Genomic DNA, 15,704 nt, shown 5'->3' with positions numbered 1-15,704 from the left:
TTCCTTCCTTCCTTCCTTCCTCCCTCCCTTCCTCCCTTTTTTTTTGAGTGCAGGCTGGAGTGCAGTGGCGTGATCTCAGCTCACTGCAACCTCCGTCTCCTGGGTTCAAGCAATTCTCCTGCCTCAGCTTCCTGAGTAGCTGGGACTACAGGCGCCCGCCACCACACCCTAATTTTTTGTATTTTTAGTAGAGACGGGGTTTCACCGTTTTAGCCAGGATGGTCTCGATCTCCTGATCTCGTGATCTGCCTGCCTCAGCCTCCCAAAATGTTGGGATTACTGGCGTGAGCCACCAGGCCTGGCCCAGTGTTTGATTTCTGAGGCTCAACAAAAGCTGACTTTCACATTTAAGTCCATTTTGTGAAGATACTTCATGAATATGTTGGAGTTATTTTAATGACTCAAGTGACTCAAGTGTTAAAAAAAAAAAAAAATCATGATGAAATGAAATCCCTCTCACGCTGGCTTTCTAAAACTTGGAAAATAGAAAACTATAAATTTAAATCAAGTCTAAAAATGATCCAAACATATAATTTATAAAGAATTAACGTTTTTAGGCTGGGTGTGGTGGCTCACGCCTGTAATTCCAGCACTTTGGGAGGCCGAGGTAGGCAGATCACCTGAGGTCAGGTGTTCGAGAGCAGCCTGGACAACATAGAGAAACCCCGTCTCTACTAAAAATACAAAAATTAGCTGGGCATGGTGGTGGGCAACTGTAATCCCAGCTACTCAGGAGGCTGAGGCAGGAGAATTGCTTGAACCCAGGAGGCGGAGGTAGCAATGAGCCGAGATCGTGCCATTGTACTCCAACCTGGACGACAGAGCAAGACTCCGTCTCAAAAAAAAAAAAAAAGAATTAACATTTAAAAAATATCTACTTTCCTGTATCTCTTGACGATTCTCTTGGCGTAAACTAAGCCTCTTTCCTCCTCTGTTCCCCTTTTTAAAGAAATTAACTGCTATACATGTAACAGATGTCAGTTGGCTGTTAACCTAGAGATGGCAACATCATATTTGAAAAAAAGACTTTATCTATAATTGATGGCATCTAATGAAAAAATAGGTGCCATGGGGATGTAATCAACTGAGAGATTCTATGCAGTGGAAGTCATGAAGTCTGAAGTCTTGTGAGAATTACATTCTTTAATTTAAAGTATATAATCGGCTGGGCAAGCCTGTAATCCCAGCACTTTGGGAAGCCAAGGCGGGTGGAGCGCCTGAGCTCAGGAGTTCGAGACCAGCTTGGGTAACATGGCAAAACCATGTCTCTATCAAAAATACAAAAATTTAGTTGGCTGTGGTGGCACATACCTGTGGTCCCACGTACTTGGCAGGCTGAGGTTGGAGAATCGCTTGAGCCTGGGAGGTGGAGGTTGCAGTGAGCCACTGCAGTCCCACTTGGGTGATAGCGCCTCAAGAAAACAAAAAACCAAAATCAAAAAGTATGGAATTATGAGAAATGAAGCCTTATTTCCATCCAAAACAAAGTTCTTAGGCTGTCTACTAAAGTATTTTGGTGTAATTGCTCTTTCCTCTAATGACACTAACCATTAAAATATCTTGTTAGACTCATATTTCTGATTACTGACTGGCTATTCAAGAACTTGCAAAATTTTCTATCGCAACACCAATGACCTCAGGCTAATCAGTCAATCTCTCAGTGTGAGAACAAAGGGAGTTTCTTAAATATCTAACTGAAAGTATTCAATAAGTACACTACATAAAATCAGGAAAAGGTCAATTTTAAAAGTAATTTTAAAACCCAGTTTGAATCAATATCTGATGCAATAAATACAGGAAATGAAGTTTATTATACAATTTCTACATCACTCTTTCTCCTAAAAGTCCTCTGAGATAATTAAAAATGAACATTTTGCAGTTCCACCAAGCTGCCATGGTCAACTGAAAAGGAAAAGATTTTTTTTTTGTTGTTGTTCCTGCAAAAATATGACCCAGCCACTGAAAATAATTCAAACCACTTCCAGTCACTAAGAACTTTCTCTGAAACTCATGGTGGTAAAAACTATGACACATTTCTTGGCCCTCTTCAACTTTTTAAAATATCCTTGTTACAGATGTGAATGAAATAGTTTGAATATGGTTAGAAGCTAGAGAGCTACAGCAGCACCAAACATAAAAGGAACCCAACAATCAAATTTGTGTGGCAAATCTACTTTGGTTAGGCAGTGAAAAGACCAGTTGCAGTTTCCTCTTCCTTGTTCCGAGAGATACCCAATAGTTACTCTTCTGTATTTTTTTCTTAGATGTTTCTGGTTACTGAATTCAGTGGCACAACACAGCAATTGAACTAAAAAATGAAAATTGTATAAAACTTCCCATCCAAAGGCTAAACATATACACCTTTTCAGACTGTTGGGCTTGCATCTGTTCTATCATTTTGGATTCACTTTTGTATTGGGGCTCATGCATTGACTGCATACTTAGAATGTTAATCTGATAGCATTAATAAATGTCATTTAGCCACACAAATTCCACTTTTACCAAGAATCAGCACATGAACAATCATTTGAACAATATAAGTGTAATCTAAATGTACCAACATACATACACACAAACACCAGTCGCTCCTAGCAATCAGTTTGAAAATGTGTAAATGGTAAACCATTGTGAGAACTATTCTCTTCTGTTGCCCTAGAAATGCTGAATGATACTTTCTTTTGAAAATTCCTACTTCAGCAGATTAAATGAAAAACCACCTAGTAAGGACTATCATAAAATAATGTGACCAAGAAAATCACAAAATTGTGAGTTCCCTGAGATAATAATGTGGAGCTGAAAAAAATGTTTCAGCTGGTTAAAGATGCATATTGTGGTGGCAGAATACAGTAGTAGAAAATGAAATGGAGGGATATCAAGACATCTGGAAAAGCAATTTCATCCATCTGGACCTCATATGAAAATGTAAGTTTTAGAGAAGAATCTCAGGAGGTTTCAGTTCTATAAATGTTTCAGTCAAAATGGAATTTCTAATAAAAAAAGAGACAAGGAATTAACTCATTTTCCTATGAACAAACAAAAATAAAGAAAAAGGAAGCAGATAAATACATCACACTCAGGTCACTAGAACAAAACCAAAAAATGAAGGTAAAATGACCATTTATTCAGAGTGCTGGAATAGCAGAATATTAAAAAAAGATCAAATTTAGTGGGCATGATGATATAGGCAGAAATGGGGAGGAAAAACCTGCCTTATATGTACTTTTGCAATATGCCCATATTTTGGCATACATTTTTACCAACAGAACTTAGCAAAATAAAAGGATTCCATGCCTTCTCCATTAACTGTGATAGATTGTTTTCCATTTGAGCCTGGGGTTGAAGGTAAACTTAACAGATCAAAACAAAATATAGACCTAAGTATGTGAGCAGTGCTAAGAATTTGAGCATGAATGTCATGTAAGAGCAAACCCAAGCAAGTTGGTTATTAGAGGGCAACAAGCATTGTATCACTCTAAACTCTGCCTAGTAAATATGTCATTGGCTCACATTTTTTAGACTTGTCATTTTGAAAAAAAATTTAACTGTAAATTTTTTTTTTTTTTTTTTGAGATGGAGTTTCACTCTTGTTGCCCAGGCTGGAGTGTAATGGCGGATCTCGGGCTCACTGCAACCTCTGCCTCCCGGGTTCAAGTGATTCTTCTGCCTCAGCTTCCTGAGTAGCTGGGATTACAAGCCCGGCCACCCCACTCGGCTAATTTTGTATTTTTAGTAAAGACGGGGTTTCATCATGTTGGCCAGGCTAGTCTCGAACTCCTGACCTCAGGTGATCCACCCGCCTCGGCCTCCCAAAGTGTTGGGATTACAGGCGTGAGCCACGGTGCCCAGCCTAACTGTAAATTATGAGGACCAAGCACTCCTTATTTTCTCTTTCCTCAGTTTAACTTCTTTAAGGCATTACTGCAGACTAAGCCTAAAAGTAATTTGTTTTCAAATGATGTGACTTAATCTCTGGCCTGGATTTCAAAGATGTCAGTATAATGTGGATTGTATATAATTGTTTAAATTTTACAAATAACATACGCCTATTATAGAAATTTTGGAAAATACAGAAAAGTGCAAAGAAACAGAAAAAAAAAATCCTCCATCCGGTCAACAGAGTTACCATTATTCACTTTTTAGTTCCGCTCTATATTATACTTCTACAGTCGCTACACTACTCTAATATCCTGACTTAGTCACCTTTTACATCACGAGTATTTCCTTGGGTCATTAAATACCTGGCACTTTTAAAGTGTTTACGGGGTATCTCATTTTGTAGTAATGCTATATGTCCTGGTTTTTACAACAGTAAGAGAAAAAGCTACAGCCTATTACAAAACACTTCCTATATCAATGCGCAAAAGAGAAAGGTGGACACAGAAAAGGGGAAAAGTAACGTGAGAATCAGCAACAGAGGAAAAATAACTAAGAATCGCTTAATTAGAGGCAAGATAATAGGGCTAAGTCACATTATTGATTCTTGACTTTAGGACAAAAAGGGTACATGTCACGCACCTCTGTTCCAAGTTTATACTTGCACCATGAATGGCGATTTATTTAATTAAAGTTGCGGTTTTACAACCGAAGCAAATACTGCTAATTCTCCCCGACTCAATCCCCTTGAGGCCGCCTTTTAAATGCTCCCACTCCCTTCAGAGAAAGCCTCGAGGTAAAAAGAAAAACCTGTCTGGCAATCCAGACCTGCGGTCGCCACGATAACCAGAGTAGCAGGCAGGTGTGTGCTAACTAAAGCCACGGCCAACAGAGCGAAGATACGCCTACAGCGCAGGCGCGGAATCCCCGTAGCCCTAGGCCGCTCATGCGCCAACGTAGTTTCGCGATCGGGTGGCTGAGCCAGTCACAGGACAGATGATCAGGGTGCGTCCGCCTTTTCCTTCCGCCTTCTCTCCTCCTCCCCTTTCCCCTCCCCTTGTCCCTCCTTCTTCTCCCTCCTCCCTCTCTCCCTCCCTCTGGCGTCTCCAGCCGACTTTCGCTTCCTGTCAGCGGCCTTTGGCGGAAGAGTGTCCCGCCTCTTCCGCCTTACGGCGGAGGCGTCTGTGGCGGTGGCGCTGGTGGCGGCGGCGGCGGTGGCGGTGGCGGCGGCAGCGGCGCTCGAGCGCTTCCTGTCAGGGTCAGCCGGCGGGCTCCCTGGGTGGTCCACCTGCAAGTCGCGGAGCGGTGCCCTGGGGATCGATGGCGATGAACTATAACGCGAAGGATGAAGTGGACGGTGGGCCCCCTTGTGCTCCGGGGGGCACCGCGAAGACTCGGAGACCGGATAACACGGCCTTCAAACAGCAACGGCTTCCAGCTTGGCAGCCCATCCTTACGGCTGGCACGGTGCTACCTATTTTCTTCATCATCGGCCTCATCTTCATTCCCATTGGCATTGGCATCTTTGTCACCTCCAACAACATCCGCGAGATCGAGGTGAGGGGAGGGAGCTGTGGTGGGAGTTGGCGTTGCTCGGGAGGACGGTCCTACGCGCCCGCCCCACTCCTTTCCCAGCGCCCTGAAGCCAGTTGACAGGCGGAGGACCCCGCGCCGCCCCCCACCCTCTTCCATCTGTTCCTCTGGTTTTTCTTTCTCTTTCTGCGGATTTCCTGAATTTGCAGCTTTGTCCTAGCTTTGTCTTGCGATTTACGAAAGAGCAAATCGACAGAATGAGCTGAGACGGAATGAATGTTTAATGCAGAAGATGGGTCAGGTGGAGAACGCTTCTTCAGTAGGCGGTTTGTGTGGTTCTATGGGGATTAGCGGGGGTTGTTCACCGAGTTAAAAAGAGAAGTGGGGCGGGGCCAATTGTAGCTAGGTAGATGCAACCCTGAGTGAATTGACAGGGTCAAAAGTGTCATTACCTTTGTGTGCATTATCCGAAGACACAGAGATGAACACCTTGGCCATTGCTGGGAAAAGAACCAGAGTCGTAGAGGTATTGACGATTCTAATGTAAAGAAGCTGTCGCATGTTATCAGGTCACGTATGAGGACTTACGACAAATGTGCATAGTACTTTTCATTTTGAGCTAATTCGATATTTTCAGTTGTAGGGCAAGATACACAGGAAAGATCACCTGAAACTTCAACTGGTTCTTGTCTCTTATAGGCTATCGTTAATTAATGGCCCTACATTTTGCTTGGTCTTTTTATTTTTTTTTTTTTTTTTTTTTTTACAAAAAGAGCCAGTGACCACATTCACGGCGTAAGTTGTCCACTGTCTACCAAACATTTTACTGATACTAACTTTGCTGAATATGTAAGACATGACAGGAAAACTTGGGGAAACATTTCTTTGTCAGAAGCACAGGATCTTTATCTGTAGGGGTGAAGATGGTTGATAGTACGCTGTATTAATATATACTGTATAGGTGTCCAGTATTAAGCATCTCTCATCTTTTCTTGCATATCTGAGAATGTTGTTGTTTTCTAAATCTATTTGAAAGGGCAGGAACTAATAAGAAGTTCTCTTGATTTCTTCTGTTCTATTTATACACACACACACATTTTAATAAATATACTTACGTATGTGATTTAATGGGACTTTGAGAGTAATTTTATTTTTAACTACTGAAATAGGGATGGGGTTCCAGTTTAATTTGCAGTGTTCTCTCTAAAAGCAAGATTAATGTGTTTTGTAATTCTACAGTGCTTACTTCAGTGTTGATGACAGTAATAAGAATAGTATCTATAGCATAACTAGTTTAAAATTTTTACTAAAAATTCATTCTCAGTTTAATAAAGAGTTACAGTATTTTTTTTCAGCATGTATTTTAGTTTGTTTTATCACCTTAATCTCCCTAATAATCCTGCAAATGTAGTACTTCTTGTTCTAACCATACTAGGATCACACATTATATTAGTATATGGGCAAAGTCATGTCATGCAAGGAACATGGGCATTGGCTGGGGTCAGGCAGAGCTGGTTTTAAATTCCAGCTCAGCTACTAACCAGCTCAGTTTCTTGGAAAATTTCCTTAATCTCTCTGAGCTTCAGTTTCCTGCAAAATAGGTAGAATAATTCATATCTTCTAAGGTGTGAGAATTAGAAGCAATGTAAATAAGATGTCTAGCACTAGGGATCTGTCTCCTGATCCTTAATCAGGAGATGAGAAATAGAGAGGTTGAGATTTGACAGTAAACTAGTTAAGAGTATTGTAAAAAATGAGACAGAAACTCAGGTGTCTTGATTCCCAGCTTTAAACTTTCACTGTACACTAAGATCCTTACTGCAATGTTAGTAAAGTAGAAGAAAATAATTTAACATCTGAAATTTGAATGATTTTATTTAAACTTCTTAAGATAACAAGATGAAAATAGCAATAATTTGGAATTGTATATAAGTTAGTATTTTCAGAGCTCAACTTCCATTAATATTTACCATAGTATAAAAATAAATGTTTACCTTTTCTTAAAATCTTTGGGTTTTGGAGTAAAATAAGGTTCTTCACACTAAGTAGTAGACAAAATAGAAATTTTTCAAATAGCTCTCACGTGTAATTCTGATTTCAAGTTGCCTGAAGAATCTGCTGCAGCTTAGCCTGGTTAAAATGGCACTGAAGAGTCAGGGAATTAGGGTTGAAATCCCACCTCTGTCACTCTGTACTTTGTGATCTTAGTATAATTTTGAGTCCAGTTTCTTTACTTGAAGAACCAAAAGATTCAGATTAAACTGCCTCTAGGAGGCTGTTCTACTCTAAAATTCTGTGATTTCCAATTCAAATGTGATTTTTAAAAAGCTGGATGTGTTTCAATTGTATTGCCTTTGGAGCAAGAGGAAATGAAAACTAAGAATAATTGGGAATTTTTTACTGACACTGACATACAGTTGTGCAGACAGAATCCACATATGTATTTTTAAAGTTTGGATGCTGGATATATAGAGAAATGCTTCTGAATTGTGTCTGGAGTTATTAGAAAAACCTACGGAGATTCCCCAAACACACATACTTGTTTCCTGCTTGTTCTCTACTCTGTTAGCCACTAGTTGTAATTGGGTGATGAGAAGTTCTTACCAACATTCACTTTCATACTGTAAGTTACTCACACTTTATTTTTTATCTAAGAAAATCTTCATTGCTATATTAGTTCAAATTACTAGGGCAAAGGAGACTTGTCAAATCCAAATGCTTTTGTAATATAATTTAAAGTGCCAAAATCAAAAACTGTTTCAAGTATAAAATCACTGGATTTTCTCATTCCTGCAGAAATGTTACACTAAAATTATTACTTTTGAAAAGTGTCTTGGATACCCCTGGAAAAGATATTTTCACATTTTACTGCTTACATTTGGTAGCAGATTTCCTCTACTTGTTAGGTTTATGTATCTTGTTTAGTTGGTTTTTAGATTTTCAATAATCTAAATAAAATGAGGCTAATAGAAAATCATAATTCATCATTCATGAGAAAATATTTTAAATATTTAATATCTTCATTGATTATTAGGAGGAGCAAGGAATGAGGATTTCCTTTAATTTGGCAGTTGTGAGTCAGGCACATCTTTCAAAGGCACTGATTTTCTAGTCTAGGGCCCTTGTTGGTGAGACTGAGATACAGAGGTTACTTGAAAAATAGTGAGGTTATTCTTAAGTTTTGTAAAAGTGTGAAGTTACATAGTTTTAAATTTATGATTAAAGTCAGATTAGGTTGTTATTCAGATTAAATTTAAAAACTAAACATTTACTTCAAGTTAGTGTTGCCAAAAGCATTCAAGGTACATTTTCATGAAACCTTAGTGAATTAACTCCCCATTCCCCACGTTTAATAAACTCAACTTTCTTCTTCACCTTATTATTTTATTGCCCTTGATTATTTAATCCTGATTATTTGCTGTTGTCCTAGTTTCTGATAAAAATTTTTATGTATGTTTTTACTCCTAAATTGAATTATTAGATTATAAGATTTTTAAGGAGATTAAATTTCTCATCTGTATTTAGTAATGTTTGTTATACTTAGCCTTTAGCTAAGAGTCAGGGAAGAATAAGTTTCTTTGTATAAATGATTGTTAAAGATTAGGCACTTTTATGTTAAAAAGTTTGAAGTTTTAATATTCAAGTTGATTTTAGTTACTTACAAGCCAACTTTTGGAAATTAAGGTTTGTGGTGTTGGTGTTTTAACTTGTTTCTCAAGTAATGTTAGTACTAAGAGCAAGGAATGCGAAAGTAAATATGGCCAGCTGGAATATTTTACATGGCCCAGGAGCATTTTACAGATGAACATTTGTAATCGATTTGATGATAGGAGAGCACTAACTTTGAATCCCAATTATGAGAAATGTTTCCTCCAAAGTTTCCATTCTTCGCATTAGTATTAGTAGACATATGTTACCAAAAAATTGTACATATTATTGATGCATTTTGAATTTTATCAATAAAAATTGTTGCAAATTTGTTTTCTTTCTTGTTGCATAAGAACCTACACACCTAATATCCTGGTCCATGCTTCTGGGTCCGCAAAGCCTGATGTATTTACTTTCTGGCCTCATACAGAAAAAAATTGCCTGCCCCTGACTTGGAGTTTTAATGAATCATACCACCAAAGTTAGCATTTGCTACACAAATAGCTGTGTTTAATTTACATGTTTCTAGTCCTCAATAATTGTTCAAGGTAGGTGTAATGATCCCTGGCAATTGCTTAGGTTCTGTCTTTGTACAGATTCAGTAGATATAAAATTTACCATTAATCTTGGCTTAGGAACATCATTCTTCATCTCTTTGTCACAGATAAAAATCAGGCAGCCTAAAGAAAGTTGCTTTTGAAAGTTTTATTTTAGTTACCTTTTGTGTTCATTAAGGTCTCTCAAGATAAATTTTTTAGTGTGGAATAATCAGTTCAAGGGGGAGTACTTAAAATACAATTTTTAACTTAATTTGACTAATACTTAAAATGATTTACCTTATTACTCAGCATTTTGTTGAATGACCTTTTAGGTCTTATATTGATTTCTTTTCGACAAATTTACATTCAAAATGGAAGTTTTCCAGTCCTTTTCCTAGATAGTGTGAAAAATGCACATCCTTCAAATTCCTCGTTTCCCACTGCATTAAATTCTGAGTCTGTTTCTTACGAATAGGAGGTATTTTTAGAATTACCAAGAAGAAATGCCAGTTTGATTTGGGTGAACAATTACAGTGATAGCAAAACAAAGCTGAGAAATGTGATATCTCCTATCTGCTCATCTGCATCTGTTCTATTTTGCCTCTGGTTCTTTGTCTTGGATTTTAGCTAATGGCCAAGTCTCCAGATTATCATTGTATTTTGCACTGTGCCTTGTATGCTCTTGATGTTAGTAAGCATTAATTTTTCAAAATGAGGGAACTGTAGCTCCTCTTCCACTTGGTAGCCTCTTTTGTTTCTAAAGATAGGAACTATGTGCTTTAGTGTGAACTTTATTTTTTGAATAAAGTTGTTACAACCCATGGTAACAACTTTATTCAAAAAATAAAGGATTGTTAGGCCCAGAAGATTTTGTTAGGGTTTGGACATTATGTCTGGCTACCCTTGAATTTTAGCTGATAAAGGGTGTTGTGGTTTTATTTGATGGTGAAAACTCATAAGCTGAGTGAAATTTACAAAGGATTTTTAATCAACACTAGACATTTTCTTCATACATTTTCTTCAGAGTGCATGTCTGGGAATAGTAGGAGATAGGGAGAGTTTGGGAACAGGACTTCCCTCCCCCACTGCCATCTTTTTGGAGGAGAGGACCTTCTTAAGGAGCTTGGCATCTTTTGGGGAAGATGAGACACAATAACAAGAAAAGTACGTGTTGCTAGGTGAATGGCACAGTCAGAATATCCTTTGGTAGTTCAAAGGAGGATGCAATCACATCTATTTCTAATGACCATGGAGAGCTGTGTGGGAAGTGGGCTTTGAGCTAGTACTTGATAAATAGCACTTCTTTAGGGGAGGTTCAGATGCATTCCAAGAAAGGTGATTAATATGAACAACGATCTAGTGTCAGGAAATCAAAAAGTGTATAGATAAAATAGGAGTAAAGGCAAATTAGCTGGTGCTAGATTGTGGATAGTCTTGAATATTTGATAACGAATATATTAAACCGGGGAAGTGACATGATTGCTACACTATCAGTTAGGAGTGGGTTCAGCAATGAGTAATTACGATTTTCATTCTCATGTAAAATGCCTTAGGAACATAGTATGAGGCAGCCGTGTGGGTTCTGTTTTACTGAGTCTTCACTTGATCGAATCATTTACTACCCAGCCATTCTTAGGAATTGGCTCTCATGTTCACAGTTTGGCATAGAGGCTAGGGTTCTAATTGCCTTTTCACGGAAGCAGTATGGAAGAAGGGGTGAACAAAGGGATAAAGGCCTTTTAAAGAAGGTTCTTGAAAACTGCCATGTACCACCTCCACTTAGTAGTAAGGCCACACAAGCTGCAAGGGAGGCTGGAAAATGTTTTCATTCGGATAACAAGGTTCTCAGAAAGTGACAGTTTTGTAGTGTGGAAGAAGGATAGCATAGAAATTGGGGTGAGGGGTTGCAGTTAGCAGTCTCTGCAACACGGTTAGAGGAAGATTTATCTGGTGGTGAAATGGTATGTCATTAGGATGAGAGCTCGAGCTCATATAGATATGAGAGTAGTAGTTTAGACGCTGGAATTAATGTTTGCATTTTTATATTGATTATAATAATATTGAATCAAACCTGATTTCATAGTAAAAGGCATTAATGTGTTTTTTTATGTGAAAAGTGAGTTAGGTATGTGGCTTTGCTGATACTTAAAAAAAAAGTTACAGGAATATTGAATATCATCATCTTCCTTTTGTTTTCTTCAACCTCTTTTTTCCATCTCTGTTCAGCATACAGATGTGTTTTGGTTTCTCCTTAAAAAACAAAAATATCCTATCTTATTTTTTTTTATTTTTTATTTTTATTTTATTTTTCTTTTTTAGAGACAGGTCTTGCTGTGTTGCCCAAGCTGCATTGCAGTGGTACAGTCATAGCGCACTGCAACCTCAAACTCCTAGGCTCAAGCAGCCCTTCCACCTCAGCCTCTTGAGTAACTAGGACTATAGGCTCATGCCGCCAGGACTGGCCAATTTTTAAATTTTTAGTAGAGATGGGGGTCTCGCTTGGTTGCCCAGGCTGGTCTTGACCTCCGGGCCTCAAGCAGTCCTCTTGGCATGTCCTCCCAGAGTTCTGGAATTACAGGCATTGTTAGCCATTGCACCCGGCTTTCTTTTAAAAAAATAGAGATGGGGTCTTGCTTTCGCCCAGGCTGGAGTGCAGTGGCATATTCATAGCTCACTGTAGCCTCAGACTCCTGTACTCAAGTGATCTTCTTGCCTCGGCTTCCTGGGTAGCTGGGATTACAGGCTCAAGCCACTGTGTCTGGCTTATCTTAATTGTATTTCATAATAAACTATTATTAATGACTAACTTTTTTTGAGCGTTTACTCTGCTAAGAGTTTTACATACATCATGTTGGTTGATATAGTGACACTTAGCAAGGGTAACATTATTCTCTCCGTTTTTTTGTTTTTTTTTTTTTGTATGAGGACGTTGAATCTGAGATTAAGTCTTCTGTTTAGTCACACAGGTGGGATTCATACTTTAGCCATCTGACCTCTTGTTTAGTTTCCTGTATTCTCTTTCCACACAATCTGTTTAAAAAGAAGGGTCCGTGCTTATTGATAATGTCCATTCCCATCTCCCTTCAACTCCTTAATTTGCTGCATTTGAAGTATGTTAAAAGGTAAAAAGTCCTATGAAGAAAAATGAAGGAAGGGTTGATGGTTTATAATTTTAAATAGGGAAGCCAGGGGAGGCTTCAGTAAAATTACATTTGAATAAAGAACCAAAAGAGGGAAGAGAGTGAACCATATTGATATGTGAGGGAAGAATGTTCCAAGCAGAAGAAATAGTAAGAGCATAGGTCCTGAGGAATGTGCTTAGTTAGGTGTTTCAGGAACGTCAAAGAGGCCAGTATGGCTGAAGTAGAGGGGGGAGAATAGTAGAAGATGAGGGTATTGGGAAGTATTGGGGGGAATATCACATGAACCATTATAAGAACTTTTTCTTCTCAGTTTAGTGGGAAGCCATTGAAAAGTTTTGCACAGATAGGTGATATTATTTCACTTATGGTTAAAAAGAGTCACTCTGGCCTTGATGTGGAGAATATTGCCTGGCGAATAAGAGTAAATAGGGTATTTCTGATAGGAAAAAACCAAAGCATATTTCCTAGTCTCACACACCACTCAACACATCTGACACCGTGTGTGTGGAGATTTTTCCCTACACATCATCCAGTTCTGACACCAGATTCTCTCCCACACACTGTCATGCACGTCCATGTGAAGAGACCACCAAACAGGCTTTGTGTGAGCAGTAAAGCTTTTTAATCACCTGGGTGCAGGCGGGCTGAGTCTGAAAAGAGAATCAGCGAAGGGAGATAAGGGTGGGGCCGTTTTATAGGATTTGGGTGGGTAAAGGAAAATTCCAGTCAAAGGGGTTGTTCTCTGGCGGGCAGGAGTGGGAGTCACAAGGTGCTCAGTGGGGGAGCATTTTGAGCCAGGATGAGCCAGGAAAAGGAATTTCACAAGGTAATGTCCTCGCTTAAGGCAAGGACCGGCCATTTTCACTTCTTTTGTGGTGGAATGTCATCAATTAAGGCGGGGCAGGGCATTTTCACTTTTTTGTGATTCTTCAGTTACTTCGGACCATCTGGGCGTATATGTGCAAGTCACAGGAGATGCAATGGCTTGGCTTGGGCTCAGAGGCCTGACACACACTAACTGGGTGTCCTATAATTTCTTTTTTTTTTTTTTTTTTTTTTTTTTGAGACGGAGTCTTGCTCTGTCGCCCGGGCTGGAGTGCAGTGGCTGGATCTCTGCTCACTGCAAGCTCTGCCTCCCAGGTTCACGCCATTCTCCTGCCTCAGCCTCCGGAGTAGCTGGGACTACAGGCGCCGCCACCTCGCCCGGCTAGTTTTTTCATTTTTAGTAGAGATGGGGTTTCACCGTGTTAGCCAGGATGGTCTCGATCTCCTGACCTCGTGATCCGCCCGTCTCGGCCTCCCAAAGTGCTGGGATTACAGGCTTGAGCCACCGCGCCCAGCCCCTATAATTTCATTAAATTCTGGCACTATCTACTAGGAGATAGTATCAGATCCCACAGGGTAAGGGCTCTGTCCCACAAGACTGCCCTTCACTTCAGGTGCCAGTTGCAAGTCCCAGGCTGCAACCTGTACTTCTGGACAAATTGCTATGAACTGGTGTTCCCATGACCCCGTCCTTGAGTTTGCTTTATTTGCTAGAGCGGCTCATAAAACTCAGGTAAACACTTTACTTACGTTTACCCATTTATTATAAAGGATATTACACAGGATACAGAGTAAAAACCAGGTGGAAGAGATGTAAAGGGAGATGTTTGGAGAAGGGGTTCAGAGCTTCCGTGTGCTCACTTGTGTGCCACACTTCAGGCACCTCCATGTGTTCAGCTATCTGGAAGCTCTCTGAACCGTGTCTTTTTGAGTTTTCATGATGGCTTTATTATGTATGCATGATTGATTCAATCATTGACCATTGGTGATCAACTCAGTCTTCAGTCACTTTGCCCCCAGGGACTCAACCTTCAGTCCCTTTCTCCTTCCTACAGGTTCTGTTCATGCCTTGGTCTTTCTAGTGACCAGCTTCCATCCTGAAGCTATTTACAGGGCCCCAACCACCAACTGTCTCATTAGCATATGAAAGACACTGTTATCACTCAGAGACTGTAAGAGTTTTTTTTAGGAGCTCTGTACCAGGAAACTGGGAGCAAAGATTAAATATGTATTTCTTACTGTAAATCACAATATTACACAGGAAAACCAGTTAAGAGGCTGTTGGAAGTAATTCAAGCAGGAGATGATGGTGGTCACAGTAGAATGGTTGCAGTGAAAAACAGTTAGATTTAGAATATATTTATAAAAGTAGAGCTAGTAAAATTTTCTTATGCAATTGATATATGGGGTGTAAGAGAAAGTAAAGAATCAAAGATGACCAAGATATTTTGGTTTGTAACTGGAGGGATGGAGTTGTCATTAGACTGCAGGAAAATGAGGTTTTACGTATACAAGTAAGAGGATGTGGTGGGGGAGGTAGAATAAACAGTTCAATATTTGACTTGTTAGGATGAGATGCCATTAGACGTCCAAGTTGGGAATAATGAGTAGGCAAACAAATATGTGAATTTAGACTTCAAGGGGAAGGTTGAGACTAGAGTTACACATTTTGAGGGCTAATCAGCATAGATGATATATAAAGGCCTAGTTAGCATAGATGATGTATAAAGGCCTAAGATAGGATGAAGTCATAAGAGTGATTTATAGGTCAAAGAAAAATGAGAAGATCCCTGAGTCACTCTAATGTTTAGAGGTTGGGGAGATAAGGAGGAACTAGCAAAGAAGACTGAAAAGGAGCAGCCAGTGAGGTAGGACAAAAATATGGAAACTGGTATCCTGGAATCAAAGGAAGAGCATGTGAACAACATGCCAAATGTTGTTGCTCATGGTTCACAGAAGAGCAGGACTGAGAACTGACTTTTGATTTAGTGACGTGAAAAGCAGTGGTGAACCTTACAGAGAGTAGCATCACCATCCACAGGGTTTTTCATGCCAGAAACCCTGGAAATCAACCTAAGTATATTTGCCCTCATCCCATCTCTAGGCACTAAGTTCTGTAGATTCTGCCTTCTCTTTCTTTTGT

General features: G+C 39.5%; 1 protein-coding gene and 1 long non-coding RNA gene across 2 annotated transcripts in view; one reads left to right on the top strand and one right to left on the bottom strand.

The window, feature by feature from the left end:
• Window positions 1-4,810, bottom strand: part of LOC108535232 (uncharacterized) — a 7,326-nt gene extending 2,516 nt beyond the window's left edge. The window contains exon 1 of the long non-coding RNA XR_001887171.1: window positions 4,516-4,810. This is a non-coding gene — a long non-coding RNA (uncharacterized LOC108535232). The remainder of the gene's footprint in view (window positions 1-4,515) is intronic.
• Window positions 4,770-15,704, top strand: part of CDC50A (cell division cycle 50 P4-ATPase accessory subunit A) — a 32,980-nt gene continuing 22,045 nt past the window's right edge. Inside the window, 1 exon segment of the mRNA XM_017881127.1 lies at window positions 4,770-5,430. Within this exon segment, the coding sequence (XP_017736616.1) occupies window positions 4,870-5,430 (561 nt within the window). The 5' untranslated portion in view covers window positions 4,770-4,869.

This window comes from Rhinopithecus bieti, unplaced genomic scaffold, assembly GCF_001698545.2.
Source record: "Rhinopithecus bieti isolate Rb0 unplaced genomic scaffold, ASM169854v2 scaffold_12476, whole genome shotgun sequence".
NCBI lineage: Eukaryota > Metazoa > Chordata > Mammalia > Primates > Cercopithecidae > Rhinopithecus > Rhinopithecus bieti.
This window is presented reverse-complemented; position numbering and strand designations above follow the sequence as displayed.